This window comes from Paroedura picta, chromosome 13 (assembly GCF_049243985.1).
Source record: "Paroedura picta isolate Pp20150507F chromosome 13, Ppicta_v3.0, whole genome shotgun sequence".
Lineage (NCBI taxonomy): Eukaryota > Metazoa > Chordata > Lepidosauria > Squamata > Gekkonidae > Paroedura > Paroedura picta.
In genome coordinates this window covers 16,235,298-16,254,945 of record NC_135381.1, presented here as the reverse complement: position 1 = coordinate 16,254,945, position 19,648 = coordinate 16,235,298, and the positions used below count along the sequence as shown (strand labels likewise).

The window sequence follows — 19,648 nt, the reverse complement described above, 5'->3', positions numbered from 1 at the left end:
GGGTGGGAGAGGTGACCCAAACACCCTCACACCTATCTATAGGGATCCCGGTGTAAGCGATACTAATGGGAAGGGTAATCTAAGGACCACTGGAACGGCAAAAGTGTTTACGAGGAAAAGTAACAGCCAACTTTATTGTACAGAGGTGGAAATTAATGTCTCCATTGTAAATGTCCTATGAATTTAGGTTATGAATCAGGATGGGAAGTCATGAGCAAAAAAGTGCTTCCCCCACCCTTGTGTCTTGGATTGTTTCTGTGGAATTTCAAACATATAGCATTAAGCAAACTCTTGTTAACCACCCCGAGACTGCATGTCCGAGAGGGGCGGTATACAAATTAAATTATAAATACTGTGGGACCCACCGGGAAAAATTAGGTTTTTTTCACATTAACTGAACCATGTAGTAAGAGAGCAAAGGAGTTCTCCAGGAAAAGGTAAGCACTTTGCTATGCACCCACAGGGGGATGATCTTTCCATGTTGCATTTATGCAACTAAGAAGGCAAACTCTTTACTAGAGTCTGCAAACTGAAATAGAAAAGGGTGTGGTTAAAGAAGGAAGGGTAAAATCAAGGGGAAGGGTTGTTAGAGGGCAAGGGGGCTGTGCCAAAGAGGGAAGGTCCAGGGCCCATGAATACCTAGCATCTCCACCAAATGGCATAGCAGACTTGATATGATAAAATCAGAGTCCAGTAGCACCTTTAAGACCAACAAAGATTTATTCAAGGCATGAGCCTTGAACTCTGATTTTATTGTGCTACTTCAGACCAACACGGCTGCTCATTTGAATCTGACATAAGGATAGTAAGGATAGATAACTTCCTGATGTCTCAGCACACCTCCCTGCACTATCTTCTGGGCACGTTCTTCCTTGGAACTTGGTTCCAGAGTCATTTTGTTGCTGACTTCTTGCAAGGCATGCTCTACAAGAAAACAGCAGGAGCATGAGTTCAAGTTCATGGGGATGGAGGATCAGGGAGTCACGAAGAGAAGCTCGAGTGAGACTTACCTGTGTCAATGTAGCCCAACACAGCAACTGTGATGGCCAGATTGATCTTCCGAAGACACATCTCATTGCGAAGACCACTGAAGAAGGATAGATAACTTCCCGATGTCTCAGCACACCTCCCTGCACTACTAGAGCCAGCATGCAGGAAGACCGTCTTGGGTTCCAGTCTTGCCGGATGTCACTCATCAGGGAGAATAGATGGTTTGTTAGTTAGTGTGGGCAGGGCAATGATTCTAGGGTTGAAACTGACCTAAGTCAAAGGATTCCTGTGGACTCAGCTCTTTCTTGCTAATTCTGACGGTTGCCTCCACAGGGTCTGAGCCCAGTTAGCCTGCTCTGGGGTAGCAACACACCAGACAATAGAGCTGTAATGTTGCTGGGGTGAGAATGATTCTGCTTTGCATTTCACGAGTTCCCTGACATGGAACTGATCTCTAGCAAATACAGACAAATAACATCGTGGTGTGGTGGTTGGGAGCAGCGGCTTCTAATCTGGCGAGCTGGGTTGGATTCCCCACTCCTCCACATGCAGCCAGCTGGGTGACCTTGGGCTCCTCACAGCTTTGATAGTGCTGTTCGGACGGAGCAGTCCTGTGAGAAACTGTCTTAGCCTCGCCTACCTCACAGGGTGTCTGTTGTGGGGAGAGGAAGGGAAGATGATTGCAAGCCATTTTGAAACTCCTGGTAGAGAATTCCTCTTCATCTCTCCATATAATTGCTACTTTTGCATCAATGAGAGAATGGGTGGAGCCTATTATGTTCATGTGAAATAAGTTGTTCATGGGCTTTGAGTAGAGAACAAACCAGAGAATATTTTAGGACAGTATTATTTATTTATATTTATTTATCGTATGGCATGTGTAGTGTAGAAGGAGATCCAAGGATAGTCTGGAAGCTAGGCAAGGGATGTTCGGAGGTGGTTTGCCATTGCCTGCCTCTGCGTAATGACCCCTAGTGGTCCTTGAAGGAACTACCTTCCTAATTCTTGCAGGTCTTCCATCCAAATACTAGCCATGATTGGCTCTACTTTATTTCTGTGATCTGACTGTAAGTGTAGGACAGTAGTACAATACTAAAGGAGTCCATGCTGTGCATGGAGAAGTTCTTTTAAGGGATATTTTCCACTTTGTAGGATTTTCCAACTAGGTAATCCACGAGGTCTGGCATCCAGTCTCTGAGCAACAAGACAATTTTCTGGCTCCAGTAAGGATAGATAACTTCCCGATGTCTCAGCACACCTCCCTGCACTATCTTCTGGGCACATTCTTCTTTGGAACTTGGTTCCAGGGTCATTTTGTTGCTGACTTCTTGCAAGGCATGCTCTACAAGAAAACAGCAGGAGCATGAGTTCAAGTTCATGGGGATGGAGGATCAGGGAGTCACGAAGAGAAGCTCGAGTGAGACTTACCTGTGTCAATGTAGCCCAACACAGCAACTGTGATGGCCAGATTGATCTTCCGAAGACGCATCTCATTGCGAAGACCACTGAAGAAGCCTTCGAGAGCGAATTTGGCAGCAGAGTATGCAGTGATGAATGGGGACCCAATACGTCCTGAGAAAGAGGAACAATTCAGCAACAGAGAACATTAGTCTGGGACAGGGGTAGTCAAACTGCGGCCCTCCAGATGTCCATGGACTACATTTCCCAGGAGCCCCTGCCAGCGAATGCTGGCAGGGGCTCCTGGGAATTGTAGTCCATGGACATCTGGAGGGCCGCAGTTTGACTAGCCCTGGGAGGTCAAGGGATCTCTTACTTTGGCAATGAGAGTCTTACAGCCTGATCCTGTGCATGTAGACTGGGAAGTACATCCTTCTGTCAATTACATTTTATTGTCATTAAACCGTATCTGGGGTGGTATGCTCAAGTGCGATGTTAGGAAATGATGTATCTCTTCAGTCCAGTCCAGGATTAAAAGTTATTTCATGCCAGCATCATGTATCTGGCAGACCACTGACCCTGGAAGACTTGCATCTATTAGTTCCAAGGCCTTTGGAGGTGAAAAGAATTGCCATGGACTGAGCACATTGAGCTTGGACACGAGAACATTACAGAAACCCTTTGATCTTTCACACCTTTGCTAATAGTGAGTCAGTAAAAATGGGACTGATTATGCTCTCAAAGGGGCAAAAGCTGATTCACAGATCTTTTGAAAGACGTTGGTACATTGAAATGCTAACTGGGAAGTGCCTTGTTCAAATCTCGCTTATACAAAGACTGAAGTTGGAAAATAAGAGATGTTCCAACTTGTTGGCAATGCAAAACTGTTGGCTTCGTAAAGGAAATGAATGGCATTCAAGAGATCTCCTCCCCTACCAGCCATGGAAGATATGACTATAATGCTCCCTTCAGACTCTTGCAACATATGTAGTGCAGAAGACGTTAGCTGGACATAGCTGAGGAAGTTGACTGTGATTGAGCTCTTCACAATTTCCATATTTCCTCTGAATTTTTCTAAACCAGAAACTCCTCCAACATGGTTCAGTACTAAGTAGTCCAGGCCTCCTGAAAGAAAAAAGACACAGAGGAAGCAAGTTCTACATCAGCTCTTGGCCAGAATGAACAGATGACATTTTCTCTCAACATCAAGCTACATGCCATCCCTTCCAGTCTCCTCCAGCTAAGCCCTGTCCTTTCATTACACAGGTAGAACCTTTGCCCCCAGATAGCAAGCACCTGTCTATCCTTCCCTCTCTCCTCATTGCTGCCACCTCCCCCAGCCAGGTCTCTACTCACACAGGGGACTTGGCTGGTCAAGACAGGAGGGGAAGCAGCCTGGTGACTGCAGTAACAGAGGGGTAGTATTTCATTCGTCTCTGCTACTAATGGACGGTGCTTAGTTTCAAATGTGGTGGTGGGTTTAGGTCCAACCTGACATGCAAGCACAGGTCCTTCCCTGTTACTCTGCCTGTGGAAAATGGAACATCTAGTGCAGGGGTAGTCAAACTGCGGCCCTCCGGAGGTCCATGGACTATAATTCCCACGAGCCCCTACCAGCATTGGCAGGGGCTCATGGGAATTGTAGTCCATGGATATCCGGAGGGCCGCAGTTTGACTACCCCTGATCTAGTGTGACTCTGAAAAATGCAGTTTAGAGAACAGTTTTGAGTGGTGGCAACAGGGAAAAAAATAAGGAAGTGAGTGCCACTATCTTGCTGGATCCACTAAGTAAGCAAGATAGTGGCAACTTCATTAGTTGAAGGTGGTGGCACCCTTAGCCAATACGCCACAAGAACCATCCTTTGGTGACGCATATCTGGGGGAAAAGGCATGTCCATCCTTTCCTGCCCAGGTGCAGCAGACAAGACAAGACCAAGTCCTGATGCAGGAAAGGAAGATTCTGCCAAACCCCACCATTATTCTTTAGAGGAAGAGAATGGGACCAAAAGGTCAAATAGCTTGTGTTATAGGAGGCATTGCTGGTCTTCAAGATTGTCCTGGGGGCACCTGTCTAAGCAGGAATTGAAATGCTTCAGCAGTTACCCAGTTTGTTCTTGGTTTCTTCAATGACCTTCTGGGCAGAAGTTAAATTACTCATGTCAGCCCCAACGTAGCCTGCAGAGCTGGCCCCTAGTTCCAGGCACTTCTGGACCACCTGGGGACAAAGAGAACTGAGACATAGTTTTGCTGGATAATCACCATGTCAAGATATTTGGGTAGTCCCTAAGCAAAGAAGCGGAAGATGGCAGGGGATGCTGAGTAGGGGAGGGAAGAGAAGGAATATTTCAGTTCTGTTTATATATAAGACAGGGATAAGTTAGGGGATCTCTGAAATTTATACTCAGGGGATTAAAAACTTACCTTCTCGAGTACATTCTCCCTCCTTGCTGTTACCACTATGTTGGCCCCCATCCGTGCAAATTCGTACGCGATTTGCTCCCCAATCCCCGTGCTTGACCCTGTCACCAGGACACGCTTCCCTCGCACCTTTTCTGCAGGCAGAGAAGGAACAGGTCAAGACGGCTTCCTTCCACTGAGTGTTTGCTATGCAGATGGCAGCTCAAAGCCCTACCTGTGGCATGGTTTCCTCACCAAGTGCTGATGGAATACAGTGAGACATTGGCATGCAGGAAGATCTCAGCTGAAATCCCTATTAACCAGGTGTAGTCAAACTGCGGCCCTCCAGATGTCCATGGACTACAATTCCCATGAGCCCCGCTGGCAGGGGCTCATGGGAATTGTAGTCCATGGACATCTGGAGGGCCGCAGTTTGACTACCCCTGCTATTAACTCACAAAGCTTGTGAGTGATGCAGGGCTACTAAATGGTATTATTATTATTAATATTTATATACTGCCCTCCCCTAAGGCTCAGGGCAGTTTACACATAACACAGGAAACAAGAAGGTAAGTACATTATAATTCCGAGTCATATCAAATGAACAACAATAGTAGCAGCGGTTGCATAATCATAACTGATATACCATAGTTAACATAGCAACATTAACTAAAACAAATCTTTGTTGGTCTTAAAGGTACTCTTGGACTGTATTTTTGTTGTGCTACTTCAGACCAATACGGTTACCCGCCATAAATAAAACCCCAAGAGTTGGTCAGTTCAGGATTCAGTTCAGGAAGAGGGAGGGTTCTGGGGGGGGGCAGTAGATGGTTCATTCGACCTCAACCTGCTTCACAGTACTGCTTAACCCCTACCCTATACGCTGGACTGAGTTGCCAACATTGAGAAGGATTTGGTCCTCGTTCTTCAGGATGTTACTTCTCACTCTATTAGCTTTTATTTGCTTCATTTATAACCTGTCTTTCTCCCTGCTGGGGACCCAAAGCAGCCTACATTGTTCTCCTGTCCTCCATTTGATTCCCACAGCAAACCTGTGAGGTAGGTTAGGCTGAGAGTATGTGACTGGCCCAAGGTCACCCAGCAAGCTTCCATGGCAAAAGTGGGAATTTGAACCTAGGTTTACCAGTTTCAAGCCCAACATTCTAGCCACTTCACCAGGCGTGGCAAAACTGTGGCTCTCCCGATTTTTTTGTTTGTTTAATTATATTTAATTTTTTTGACTGTCACTCCCAAGCAAAGCCAGTTTATGGCTGTTTGAAGTAAAACTTAATAAAACAACAGTAATACAACATCAAGTGGTATAATCCTATCTGTTCCCTCCCAACCCACAAGTCCACATCCAGGACAATCCATCCACCAACCTCAGGAGAGGGCATCTCTTGCCCTAGATGGTCAGGGCATCTGGAGAGCCTCTGGAGGTACCCAGATCTTCTCTAGCCTGGCCTTAACCAAATGCCTGGTAGAAGAGCTCAGTCTTGAAGGCCCTGCAGAACTCTGTTAGCTCTGCTAGGGCCCTCAGCTCTTCCAGTTGCCAATTCCACCAGATTGCGGCATGCCTCCCGTGGGCCAGGGACCACCAGCAGATTCAAGCCTGCAAAGCAAAGAGCCCTGTGGGGCATAAGTAAACAAGTGATTCCTCAGATATGCAGGGCCCAGACCATGGATGGCCTTGAAGGTATGTACCAGAACCTTGAACTTGATCCGGTACACAATTGGCAACCAACGCAGCTGCCTCGGCACTGGCTGGATATGGGTCCTCCAAGATGATCTTCTGAGGACCCTAGCAGCTACATTTTGTACCAAATGGAATTTCCAGCCAAAGACAAGGGAAGGCCCACACAGAGTGAATTACAGAAGTTTAGTCTGGAAGTGACTGTTGCATGGATTACTGTGGCCAGATACTCCAGGGACAGGTAGGGCACTAGTAGCCTGACTTGGTGCAAAGGGAAAATGCCACCTAGAATCATAGAATAATAGAGTTGGAAGGGACCTTCTGGGTCATCTAGTTCAACACCCTGCACAATGCCGGACACTCACAACCCTATTGCTCATCCACTGTAACTTGCCCTTAAGCCTTCACAGAATCAGCCTCTCTGTGAGATGGCTATCCAGCCTCTGTTTAAAAATTTCCAAAGATGGAGAACCCACCACCTCCCGAGGAAGCCTGTTCCACTGAGAAACCACTCTAACTATCAGGAACTTCTTCCGGATGTTTTGATGGAATTTCTTTTGAATTAATTTCATCCCATTCATTCTGGTCTGTCCCTCTAGGTCAAGAGAGAACAATTCTGCTCCATCCTCCATATGGCATCCTTTTAAATACTTGACGATGGTTATCAGATCCCCTCTGTCGTCTCTTCTCTAGGCTAAACAGACCAAGCTCCTCCAGCCTTTCTTCATATGTCTTGGTCTCCAAACCCCTCACCATCTTTGTTGCCCTCCTCTGGACATGTTCCAGTTTGTCTACATCCCTCTTCAACTGGGGCGCACAAAACTGAACACAGTACTCCAAGTGAGGCCGAACCAGAGCAGAGTATAGCATTACCATCACCTCCCATGATCTGGACATGATACTCTGTTTGATACAGCCCAAAATCCCATTTGTCTTCTTAGCCACCAAGTCACACTACTGACTCATGTTCAATATATGGTCTACTAAGACTCCTAGATCCTTTTCGCACATACTACTGTCAAGACAAGTCTCCTCCCTCCTATACTGGTGTATATTTCCTACCTAAATGCAGAACTTTACATTTGTCCCTATTGAATATCATTTTATTCAGAATAGCCCAGTTCTCAAGCCAATCAAGATCATCTTGTATTCTGATTCTGTCTTTGGTTGTGTTTGCTACCCCTCACAGTTTAGTATCGTCTGCAAATTTAATAAGTACCCCCTTTAATCCCTCATCCAAATCATTTATAAATATGTTGAACAACTCAGGCCCTAGGACAGATCCATGGGATGCTCCACTTGTCACTCTTTTCCAAGAAGATGCTGAACCATTAACAAGTACTCTCTGGGTACGATCAGTCAACCAGTTATTGATCCACCTGACAGAATTAGGTCCATGTCACATTTTACCAATTTGTCAAGAAGAATATCATATGGAACCTTATCAAAAGCTTTGCTGAAATCCAGATAAACTATGTCCACAGCATACCCCTAGTCCAGCAAGGTAGTCATTTTCTTGAAAAAAAGAGATAAGGTTGGTCTGACATAACTTAGTCTTGCAAAACCCATGCTGAGTCTTAGAAATCACAGCTCTCTGTTCCAGCTGCTCAAGGACCAAAATTTTGCCAGCTACAGATGTCAAGCTGACAGGTTGGTAGTTATCCAGATCCTCCTTTTTCCCTTTCTTGAGGATCGAGACAACATTTGCCCACCTCCAATCATCTGGCACCCACCCCCAGATTCCTGGCATAGGCACAGCCACCAGCTGCATCCCATCTAGGATTGCACTATAGTCCATGGATGACTGGAGAGTCACAGTTTGGCCACCCCTGCACTACACCATGCTGGCTCTGTTTTCCATATTACCTATTATGTGTATCATGTCTGCATGTCAGAAACCAAATCTGGCAAGTAAAAATGTTATTCCCTGTCTGTTTAAGCAGTTTATTGCCTGTTTGAGGGCTGATGGGGTTAATATATTTTGCGGTTGCATCAGCAAAGCGCTGAAGAGCCTTGTGAAATGTACAAAAAGTCTTGTGACACACACACCACTTCCTGGAATTCCTCCAAGTGTTCACAAAGGCCCATCAACTGAGAAAGACAGTAATGGTGGACAAGCTTCTTTCGCCCATGGTTTGTAACTGACCTTTGCAATAGGCAGTCAGGGGAATAATACACATGTCCTTTTTATCTGCAAATTTTGCCACTATTTTTTCTCCTTAAAGCCGCTTACAAACATAATGTGAAACAAGCTTTGCTAGGTCTGCAAGGAGAAATAACCTATCAATTCTTTGAGAGGAAGCAGAACATAATGAGAGCCCTGCTGGATCAGACCAGCCTCCTGTTTCACAAAGTCACCAACCATTTTCCTTGCATGATCAGAAAATAGCATAGGGTCCAATGCTATTCCTTATGTTGCCCCTTAGGAGTTGATGTTCAGGGATTTATTATTGTTTGATGCAGAGGATCCCTTTAGTCATCATGGCTGGAAGCCATAGCTCCATGAACCTGTCTAGTCCACTTTTAAGGTCTATACTCATGTCCATTAACTCCATTGGTTGTAAATGCTACAACTTAATTACCGTACTTGCTGAGTTTAGGAGAATTTCTTTTTGTCCATTTTGAATTAATTGCATATCAGTTTCTAACTGGGTAGCCAATGAAAGGGAGTGTGGATGTTCTCCTGAGTTGTCCTCCAGTTATTCCTTTTTCTATTGATCAAACTTGAAGGAAATGTTATCAACTAGTTTGCATTCTCAGTTTCTTCCAACGGACACTGGTGCCTAATAAACCCTACTTGTGTGAACTGGGCGTGTGCCACAGAAGATTTTGACTAGCAAGGCTGGCGGTGCAAATGAACTTGCATGTTCTGCGTTTCATCAGGGTTTATGAGGGATGTTATTGCTTTTGCTGCATGATCCTAATTAGTCTCTGCTATTATTATGCAACATCTCAGATTCCTGACAGATTTCTGCAACTGTGTCCTCAGGACAGCGTCTTTCACCCATATGTGAAACACATGTGGTACTTTCTCTACGCAAGAAGAAACAGCCACAAAAAGAAACTAGAAGTGATGGTGCAGCTCCTGCAACCTACAATGTGCCCTATACATTAGTTCAGTCAAAATACATATCCCAAATTAAGACACAGGTGATTGATAGTCAAACAAATGCACCTGCAGTCCCTGGGGCAAGGGAGGGAGCAGGGGTCCAAAGGGGGATAACGAAGCCTCACACACATAACTGGAAACAAGGAGCCTACAGCTTTGATGGGAGCATCATGGATCTAACATTGGGTGACTCACCTGTTGGCCAATTACACAAGCCATCCCCTGCCCACCTGCTGAGGGAGCCATATTGGACAACAATCCCTGATGATCCATGTGGATGACCCATGAGGATGAGAGCTGTGCAACAGCCCCTGTTGAATGGGTGCCTCCCCCATATCTCTTATGGGGCTCCCCTGACTGGAGAGGCAGGAATGCAGACTCAGCTTTCCCTGAAACCAGATTTGGCCTGATATCCAAACCGTCTTGAAAAGCTGTGACTCAAAATGCCAACTGCTAAGAGGCCTCAGTGGCAGCTCTGTAAACAACAGGGAATGGCCCAGATGGAAGACTTTGGTCTTCTGGTCCTAGAAGACCCCCCCCCCCCCTGCAGCCCTCCTGGGGACCTGGACTGGCCGGTTTAAACTGCCATTGGATCAATCAGCAAGTCCCCTTGCCATGGAAAGGAAGGGGAAGGCCCCCCCCTTTTGCATTCTGGCAAGTCTCACAGCTGGCTGATTCCTGGGCCACAGCTTGTCAATATCTCCCAAAGTGGAGAGCACTTATATAAACAAACTATAAAGGTGGGTAATTGAGTGAGTAAATCCCAAATTCAGACACTTGCACAACTACAATCAGCCTCTGGAAATATGGCAACAGCTTTCCTGTGTTAACTCTCAGCATGTGGCAAGCTGCTCTCATGCACCCGCAGCTGCACATAGGCTTCGCTGAGCCTCTACAACGCTGCAGCCGCCAAAAGTGAAAGCCTCCAAGGCTCTACCCTCTGGTGGCCACCTGGGAAAACCCAAAGGTGTCAGGAAAAACACAGCTTGTCCTGCTGCTGCTGCTGCAGACTAAGAAGGCTGCTTGGAGAGAGAGGTTGCCTCTACAGAGGCTTTTGCTTACCTGGAGAAAAGGTTTCTGACTTATAGAAATAGTAAGCACAGAGGCCAACGATAAGCGGCACAAGGATCTTGAGGACAGCCATGGTTGCTTCCTGGATCAGTCATTCACTTCGGGACTCCTCACTTTCACCTGTGTGCTAAAAGTTGACAAAGGATTCAAAGTACAAATTCAGCCTGAGCTGTTCATACTCCTCCCTCTATGGAGCAATCACTGCTAGGGGTGGGCCTGTCCCAGCTGACTTCAGTTTATTTACAATTGTGGGTGGGTCATAGGAGGAGCTGGGTGCTGGTTATGCCAGCACATTTCCCCAAGGGCAGCATTCTCCTGGAAATCCCTGGTTTTGTTGTTCTAGTACAGATACGAGAGCCGACAGGAAAGGAAACAGCATGCATGGCCAAGAAACTAGGTTGTCCTCAGAATTTATGAGCCTCAGGCTTAACTATACCTGCAACCAGATGGTAACGCTTTTCCATTTCTCTGTCATCGCTATCATGAATGTAGAGGCAATTGTCGAAAAGGGGGATTATCATAATTTGTGGTGGGGTTGTAAAAATGCAAGAAAATATTGGAGAGGAGTGCTTGATGAATTTTTTAAAATGATGAACTGTAATTTGAAGGAAAAAACCTGAATTATTTTTATTGAGTTTTGTAGAGGGGGGATATACCTAAAGACAAGAGGACCCTCCTTTTATATACAGTGTTAAGCAGCAAGACTAGCGTATGCGGACAAATGGTGAAGCTTGGAAACAGCCACTACAGGAGATTGGCTAAAGAAGATGCTGAGTTTTGCAGACTTAGCCGGGTGAATGGCACTATTAAAGGACCAAAACGGGGAGAAACGTTAAGGACAATGGTCACCTTGCTGGAACTAGAGGAAGAAAATCTTTCCAGACTCTGCAAAGTTCTATAAAACATAAAGAAAGTGAAGCAGCAGACATTTCTGAGTAGCTTTTGGCATAAGAAGTGGGTTCATTTGCCCAGTATGGTGAGTTAGGCGGGAAGTTGAATTTTAGGTTGTGGTGTTTGTGTTATTTCTATGTGTGTTTATGCTGTTTTTGCATAAACAGCAAAAAAGAGAGAAGGAAGTGGCCAGAAGTGGAGTGTTCGCCAGGAATTTTGTGCACTCTTTCCTCACATGCCTCACCCCTGCATAGCATGTTTGTGATTAAATTCCTTGATGTGTAATTTCAACTAAAAAAAGCAATCAGAAGCATGGTGGAGACATCTGATATGGATCAGGGGTGCAGATCTGAGGATGGGAGAAGGTCAGCTCTGCTTCTCTTTTATGAATCAAAAATAGGCCTCCTGATCCAGCTGTCTGAAGCCTGAGTAGGGATGGATACCAGTCTACTGGAGCTTAAAGCAGCCTGAGGGGAGAGACTTTCCCTCCTTAGCTTCACTCTATCATATTTTCCACACATGAAGCTGCCTTATTCTGAATCAGATCCTTGGTCGATCAAGAACCGTATTGTCTACTCATACTGGAAGTGGTTCTCCGGGATCTCAGGCAGAGGTCTTTCACATCATTCACTGCCAGATCCTTGAAATGGGAGATGCTGGGAACTGATCTGGGGCCTTCTACATGCGAAGCAGATGCTCAGCCCCTCCCTCCTTTACTTGTTTCTGCAACTAAATAACATGGTGCGGAATCCAACTGAGGATCACAAACGTCGCATGTAGTTTCAGCCTGAGAGAAACAGAACAGCTCATGTTTCAGTGTTTGAGTTCTGTGCCCTATGAACATTCAAGCAATATCACATAAACTAAACTACAACATGTAATAAAAATTGGTTGGTGGATGGGGCGGGACCCTGAGTTGGCCTGGAACTGATCTCCCGGCTACAGAGACCATTTCCTCTGGAGAAAACGGCTGGAAGGTGGACTCTGTGGCATCACATCCTTGCTGACATGCCTCCCCTTTCCACACACTCTGCCCTCCCCAGACTCTGTTCTCAAATATATAAGAATTTCCCAATGCAGACTCGACAATCCTGAGCAAGATGAGGTGCTGGAATCAATTGTCAGATTGGACTCTGGAAATAATTTTGATCAGTATGGAACCTTAGCAATATTTCTCTATGTAGCATGATTCAGTATGATTAGTAAGGTTCTGACTGTATCTCCAGAGCCATATCCAAGGTGGTGGCAGCTGCTCTGGAATAGTGGACCATTCAAAGATTTACATGAACCCACCAGGCTCTGTATTAATCAGTGTCACTAGGGGACTAGTCAATTATGCCTCTGTGATGCATGTCCATTATATGTCCTCAAAGAAATGAAACTGTCCCCCCACCTTTTATTATTACCCTCCCACGAAGGTTTGCCTTTATGACATGAAAAAGATTGCACATAGATTTGGAACAATGCTTTGGCTAGCAAGCTGAGAACAAACAGTTTCGGCAACACTTATATTAGCATAACCAGAAGAACCAGATAATTACACCAAACAATTTTCAGAGGAACTTAATGAGATCAAAGCCAACAAACTCTCTAGGGACTCTAGAGATTATGCAAGGCACAATATATACTGTGGATAACACAAACTTCACCCAAAATAAAAAAAAAAACGAGTTTCATCTGCAGACAGAACATTTGAAGAAACAGAGGAGTTATCAGATAGATCTTCCACCTCAGGAGAAGGTGTTTCTGTTAAACATCCTTATTTAGTCAGGCAGGCTAAATGTACTTATAGGACAGCTTCTGAGGAAAGTGAGCAGAGTTTTCACAAGCACAGCAGAACCATTCACAAGGGAATGTAGCTATTAACCTTTCCTCTAGGCCTTTAATATTGGTAAAGGAAAAAGACAGATAGATAGATAGAAGAGTTGGTTCTTATATGCTGCTTTTCTCTATCCGAAGGAGTCTCAAAGCGGCTTCCAATCGCCACCCCCACAACAGACACCCTGTGATGTGGGTGAGGCTGAGAGAGCCCTAATGATACTACTCGGTCAGAACAGCTTTCTCAGTGCTGTGGCGAGCCCAAGATCACCCAGCTGGCGGCATGCAGAGGAGGGGGAATCAAACCTGGCTCCAAATAAGAAGTTGGCACTCCTAACCACTACACCAAGTTGGCTTTTTAAAAGCATGCAATTCAGGGTCACTGAATCTGAGTGAATTTTCCTTCTGTGGACATTCTCAAACTTTGTAAATATAATAAACACCAAGCGAACCATGAAACTTTTTGTGCAAACAGGACCATGGCATACAAGCCTTGCCTTACTGCATTTCATCCCAGTCCTTTTATGATAATTGCCTAAGTGCTAGGAGAAGCCTGTCTTGCTTAATTGTGCTTCTAGCTCTGGCATTGCTTTTGACATGTATTGTGTTTTATGGAAATCTGTTTAATTTTTTTTTCATTTTACCTATTTTACTGGATTTCTTTCAATGGTATACCATCCTGTAAGTCATCTTATAGGAAAGCAGCATTAAAACTCACAAAATTAGTAATAAATACCCAGGACAGGGAAAAGATCGAATTTCATTTTATTGAACTCAAGGTTTTTCACACAGAAATAAGATCATCCAAATAATAACAATCCATAATTTGAAAGCAGTTATCCACTCCTACTACAAGCCTGGTGCTACACAGACCACAGATGTTATGCAATCTTTTTCCAAAATTGATCCCCGAATCTTCTGTTTCTGCTTGTGGGCTTTCTGCCAAAAACAGCTTCCACATGATTGGCGTGTGGCTGTCCATTCAGTATTCCTAAAACATTAAAAGCCAGGGCTAGGCAGACTATGCACTAAAAAAGAAAAAGCACTCAAGTAACTCCGCTTTCACAGCCAGAAATCCTGAGCTCTACCACTCTTAGACACTCATGATCTACTTACTTTGCATAGTTTATTCTCCAATTTTTACTCTCTTGCTTAATTAATTCTTCTTGTGTTGGTACTGAGGAAGGGAAAATGAGTAATAAGGATCCCCCAAAGCTTCAAGCTCTTATTCTGATACCACAGTTAGGAATTTAGCGCTCTCTTTCTCACTATCTTTAAGGAAAGCCAAAATGATCAGAAAGAGGAATTCTATGGCTTCATTGTGCCACATATGCACAATCCCTATGTTAGTTAATAGAGGTAGGAAATACATTCTTGAAGTCATGCAGTGCAGTTCCTACATACAGGCATACAGGACAGCAGCCCCTACTTGGTAAGGTTATTTTGCAGTGGTCCTCATTTTTTGAACAGGTTGGACCTCGGATGACCCAAATCTTATTAAATTCCCAGTCTCCACTTCAGAATAGATAGAGACATAATTACCTTCAAAAAGTGAGAATATAGCCCCTAAACAGGTGCTTGGGCAGTCAACTTTTCAGCGGGTACAATTAATAAAGGAAATGTGGTACGCAAGTACTTACCTTTAGTTGATTGCTTCTCTGGATGTGGATTTGGATCACTGGATGACAATCAAGGGCAGAAGCTCTCCACAACGAGAATTCAGCTTCAGAACCGCAAGGTGATCTGACCTTGTTGGCCCAATATTAACTATGGCGATTGGTAGCTTCCTGTCATGGGCCGCAAGGGCAAATTTGTAAGCTGAGTACACCTGTCGGGATACAAACTGACAATCCATTTCACAGCCCAAGGAGGGAAGTCTAATGAAAGCTTATAGCAGTCAAGTGTATAAGAACCCAAACATAAATTATTTGGATGAAGGAATAGAGGGGATGCTTATTAAATTTGCAGATGATATTAAACTGGGAGGGGTAGAGAACACACCAGAAGACAGAATCAGGATACAGGATGATCTTGACAGGCTGGAATAGTGGGTGAAATTAATTTAAAATATTTTAATAGTGAAAAATGTAAAGCACTGCATTTAGGTAGGAAAAATCACCTCTTAATCAAATGTATCACTATAGGATGGGTGAGACTTGTCTTGGCAGTAGTAAATGTGAAAAGGATCTGGGGATCTTAGTATACCATACACTGAACATAAGTCAGCAATGTGACGTGGTAGCTGAAAAGGCAAATGGGATTTGGGACTGCATTAAAAGAAGTATAGAGTCCAGATCACACGAAGTGATGTTACCACTTTGCTCTGCTCTGGTTAGGCAGTTTGGTCTGTTTAGCCTGGAGAGATGATTAAGAGGTGATATTATAACTATCTTCAAATACTTGAAGGGCTGTCATATAGACCAAGGGTAGTCAACCTGTGGTCCTCCAGATGTCCATGGACTACAATTCCCATGAGTCCCTGCCAGCAGACGCCCATGGGAATTGTAGTCCATGGACATCTGGAGGACCACAGGTTGACTACCCCTGATATAGACGATGGAGTAGAGTTGTTTTCTGTTGCCCCAGTTCAAACCAGAACCAGTGGATTGAAATTAATTCAAAATATTTTTTGGCTAAACATCCAGAAGTTCCTGACAGAGCAGTTCCTCAGTGGAACAGGCTTCCTCGGGAGGTGGTGAGTTCTCCTTCTTTGAAAGTTTTTAAACAGAGACTAGATAATCATCTGACAGAAATGCTGATCTGATGAATTTAGGCAGATTGTGAGTGGGTGGGCAGGTAGTTGTGAGTTCCTGCATTGTGCAGGGGGCTCGACTAAGTAACCCTGGAGGTGGCTTCCAGCTGTATGATTCTGGTTCTCAAAAGAGACCAAGCCATAAATAGGGCTGTTGTATGCTCTGAATATGTGAAAAAAAAACCCTGCTCAAGGATCCCAAGTACTGCATGATCCCAAGTACTGCATGACCAGTTTGACATGTCACTATGAACTGGGGTTTGTTGAGTAATACATTCTCCCTCCCCCATCACACATACACAACTACAATATGCCAACAATCCACTATGTCATACCTGCAATGAAGATCCTAACACAAGGACAGAGTCGGATTCTGCCAGACGCTGGTACACAAAGTCAACTTTCTCCCTGCTGACTATATCCCCAAAGAATGTCACATCCGGCTTAAGGTGGCCACTACACTTATTGCAAGAGGGGACGTGGAAATTCTGCACTTGCTCTTCTGTCAAGAAGACATCCCCATCAGGGGCCACTCCCTGTGCTTCGGCTCTCCAGGTGGGGTTCAAGGCTTCAAAGAGTTCCTGCAGCTCAGCACGGGGCATCTGCTCTCCACAGCTGAGGCATAACACCCTGCATGACAGAGAGAATATGAAAATTGTCTAGTGGTTCTCAGCTGGTGGTACATTTACCCCTAGTGGGATTCAGAAATAGACTAGGTAGGATGCAAGGTTTTCCTAACACATGCTTAGAATTCTCTCTCCTTCAGTGCCCATGTCCACCTGCAAGTATGATGTATCATCATAATCATAATCTGTTTCACATAATATATTTCTGGGAAGGGCTTGGAGGAGGAGCATGTCTCATGGCTTAAGTGCCAGCGCTTAACATCCACTCAGGGCGACTGTCCCACCCCTGAGTGCTTCCTCCTCCAATCAGCTTGCCTGTCTTTCCAGTGACCAGCCAATCGCCTTCTGTCCTCCACCCCTGACCACCCCCTCCTCCTTCCACTTCCCTCCCAGGCTCAGAGGCTGCAGATCCTTGCTGCATAAGAGCTGACCCTGACAGTGAGTTCCATAACAGCTACCTGCTGCCTTTCCAGGTCCTGGGGGAGGGGGAGGCCATCCTCAGAGTTCTTCCCCCCCCCCCAGTATAGCGCCCACTGTATTCCTGAATGCAACGGGCTTGGCCCTTAGTAATATATCAATACATTTTTATTTCTATCTGACTGTTCCCCGGTCAGCTCAGGGCAGGTAACCACACACTTCAGAATAATCATACAAAATTAAGAAAAACATTAATAAAAACTTTATACAATTGAACCATCCACTCTTAACAATAGTTCACACCTTTCTGAGGCTTGTCAGAGCTTGGAGGAGCTTCTGCTGGTGGATGGGTTCTCAAGCAGGAAGGCCACTATTGATTTTTATACCTGGCCTCAACCACAGCTCTGGCGGAACAGCTTGGTTCTGTTTGCCGTTTTCTTCAATGAAGAGATTTCTTATTTAAAATGGATCTGTTTATTGGGAACTCAACAGAGGATTGACAGTCACCAAGTGATCTGGTCATACTATAATACCCTAGCCACTAGGCCAGGGGTAGCGTTTGCTGGCAGGGGCTTATGGGAATTGTAGTCCATGAACATCTGGAGGACCACAGGTTGACTACCCCTGCACTGGGCCACAGTCAACTCCCCTCCCCTTGGAGCAAGACTCTGTGTAACCCACAAACCTGTGTGTGCTGCCATGTAGCTCTGTCAGACGCTGACTTCCAGCCTTCACATGAAGGGCATCTACATTCTGAGTCACCAACCAGTGCAACTTCCCCAGCATCTCCCATTCCCTCAGAGCCAGATGTGCCGTGTTTGGCTGGTAAGAAGAAAACTGTGGCCAGCCCACAAAGTTTCTGGCCCAGTACCGCTGCCGGGCACGGGAGCTTCGGAGAAACTCAGCATGCTGGATCGGCCGCCTGTCTGTCCTGGCATAAAGGCCCACACCTTCAGAGCGATAGTCTGGGATTCCAGACTCAGTAGAAATTCCAGCTCCAGTGATGACAAACAACCTCCGGGAGGAAAAAATGAAGTCTTGCAGCTTTTTAACTTCCAGGGGTTCTGGGGGAAGACTGGCTGGAACGAAGGCATGAGTTTGGGCAGCCTTGGCCGTTGAGTAGGAACAGAGAGGTTGAAGGCCAAGGACTCTGCATCCTTTGAGAGCCTTCAAGGTGCTGACCACACCTGCATGCATCTAGGTTATGACCAGAGATGATGGGTGACATCTGACGCTCAAAGCAGGGCTGTTTCAGAATCGCCTTGAGAAAAGTTTCTCCACATATTCCAAGGCCACGCGACAGGTCATGACAGTGCAGACTCCTGGCATGGAGTGGAGTAGTCTGTGGAGAAAGTGCGAAGGTACAGATGCCCAGCATCAAAAGAACCACTGTAAAGCTACGTGCCTTAAAAATGACCCTTCTCCTTGTTCTGTAGCTATACATATTCTGATACATAATCTAATGTTAAAATCTGGAGAAAGCCTGAATAGCTACCCTTAAAAGTCTTCCTAAACTTGTAGTGACATAGCAAAGGAAGCACAGTGTTTATATGCTTGGAGTTACACCAGTAAAATTCTCCTCTTGCTTTATAACAAAAGTATAGTCAGAGATAAGCAAGTCTAAAATTGGGTGGGCTCCAAGACCAAGAACAGGAGATTCCTGGCTGGTATTGGGAGTAAAAATTCTAATTATGGGAAGTGATCCTGAACTTTCCTGCTTAGCCTCAGACATCAGCCCCGCTGGGATCAATGGGTTTTATATCCAAGCAGAAGGGACGCATAGGATTTCAGTGTGAATCCCGATAAGAATCCGGGGCTGCCCTTGCGAGGACAATTAATGGCCTCTTTCCCTAAAACAGAGCCTCTTGTGGCGCAGAGTGGTAAGGTAGCTGTCTGAAAGCTTTGCCCATGAGGCTGGGAGTTCGATCCCAGCAGCCGGCTCAAGGTTGACTCAGCCTTCCATCCTTCCGAGGTCGGTAAAATGAGTACCCAGCTTGCTGGGGGGTAAATGGTAATGACTGGGGAAGGCACTGGCAAACCACCCCGTATTGAGTCTGCCATGAAAACGCTAGAGGGCGTCACCCCAAGGGTCAGACGTGACTCGGTGCTTGCACAGGGGATGCCTTTACCTTTACCTTCCCTAAAACACGCTCTTGGAAGCTCTCAGGCATCTGAGCGCCTCTATCCAAGAACGGGCTCTCTAAACCGTAGCGACGAGCTTGCACGCCCGCCATATGGTCGCCTCGCGAGTCATACTCACCTCTGTTTGCACACCCCAAACTACGCCTGACCTCTGCGGTAAGCAGCCCGGCCACAGGGGTGCTGGGAAATGCAGGGGAGGGCTCTTGCAGGGAAAACTACATCTCCCAGAATCCATCGCCTGAAAAGCTGCAGTCAGCCTGCGCTCGGTCGTGCCGCAAGTCAACTTCGCTATTTCTTTGAGCAGGGAGGTTTTGCAACTCCGGAGAAGGAGCGCTGTGACATCA

The 19,648-nt window shown here is 45.6% G+C and overlaps 2 protein-coding genes across 4 annotated transcripts; both read right to left on the bottom strand.

The window, feature by feature from the left end:
• Positions 1-1,823: 1,823 nt before the first annotated feature.
• Positions 1,824-10,785, bottom strand: LOC143823005 (hydroxysteroid 11-beta-dehydrogenase 1-like protein A). The gene is made up of 6 exons (XM_077308786.1): positions 10,650-10,785; positions 4,810-4,940; positions 4,492-4,603; positions 3,325-3,513; positions 2,419-2,562; positions 1,824-2,332 (listed from the first exon to the last, which is right to left on the bottom strand). Exons 1-6 carry the CDS (start codon positions 10,729-10,731, stop codon positions 2,118-2,120), a joined length of 873 nt encoding a protein of 290 aa, XP_077164901.1. The 5' UTR covers positions 10,732-10,785; the 3' UTR covers positions 1,824-2,117.
• A 3,331-nt stretch (positions 10,786-14,116) lies between these two features.
• On the bottom strand, positions 14,117-19,545 carry SIRT4 (sirtuin 4). 3 transcript variants are annotated; one of them, XR_013226354.1, is made up of 6 exons: positions 19,423-19,541; positions 17,848-18,504; positions 16,455-16,749; positions 15,008-15,195; positions 14,484-14,544; positions 14,117-14,395 (listed from the first exon to the last, which is right to left on the bottom strand). XR_013226354.1 is itself a non-coding variant. In XM_077308784.1 (5 exons), the coding sequence occupies exons 2-4, from the start codon at positions 18,357-18,359 to the stop codon at positions 15,043-15,045; spliced, it is 960 nt and encodes a 319-aa protein (XP_077164899.1). In that variant the 5' UTR covers positions 18,360-18,504; positions 19,423-19,545; the 3' UTR covers positions 14,117-14,358; positions 15,008-15,042. The 3 variants fall into 3 exon arrangements, 2 of the variants coding, with proteins under 2 accessions (XP_077164899.1, XP_077164900.1); XM_077308784.1 differs by lacking the exon at positions 14,484-14,544 and having other exon boundaries at positions 14,117-14,358; positions 19,423-19,545; XM_077308785.1 differs by lacking the exon at positions 14,484-14,544.
• Between the last annotated feature and the right edge of the window lie 103 nt (positions 19,546-19,648).

Excerpts from the sequence above, each read along its gene's own strand:
- LOC143823005 (XM_077308786.1), bottom strand. The coding sequence starts at position 10,731 with ATGGCTGTCCTCAAGATCCTTGTGCCGCTTATCGTTGGCCTCTGTGCT. Across the intron at positions 4,941-10,649 it reads GTCAGAAACCTTTTCTCCAG|AAAAGGTGCGAGGGAAGCGT; the intron begins GTAAGCAAAAGC and ends CTCTGCCTGCAG. Across the intron at positions 4,604-4,809 it reads GGGAGAATGTACTCGAGAAG|GTGGTCCAGAAGTGCCTGGA; the intron begins GTAAGTTTTTAA and ends CTTTGTCCCCAG.
- SIRT4 (XM_077308784.1), bottom strand. The coding sequence starts at position 18,359 with ATGCATGCAGGTGTGGTCAGCACCTTGAAGGCTCTCAAAGGATGCAGA. Across the intron at positions 16,750-17,847 it reads CTACATGGCAGCACACACAG|GGTGTTATGCCTCAGCTGTG; the intron begins GTTTGTGGGTTA and ends TCTGTCATGCAG. Across the intron at positions 15,196-16,454 it reads TGTTAGGATCTTCATTGCAG|GTGTACTCAGCTTACAAATT; the intron begins GTATGACATAGT and ends GTATCCCGACAG.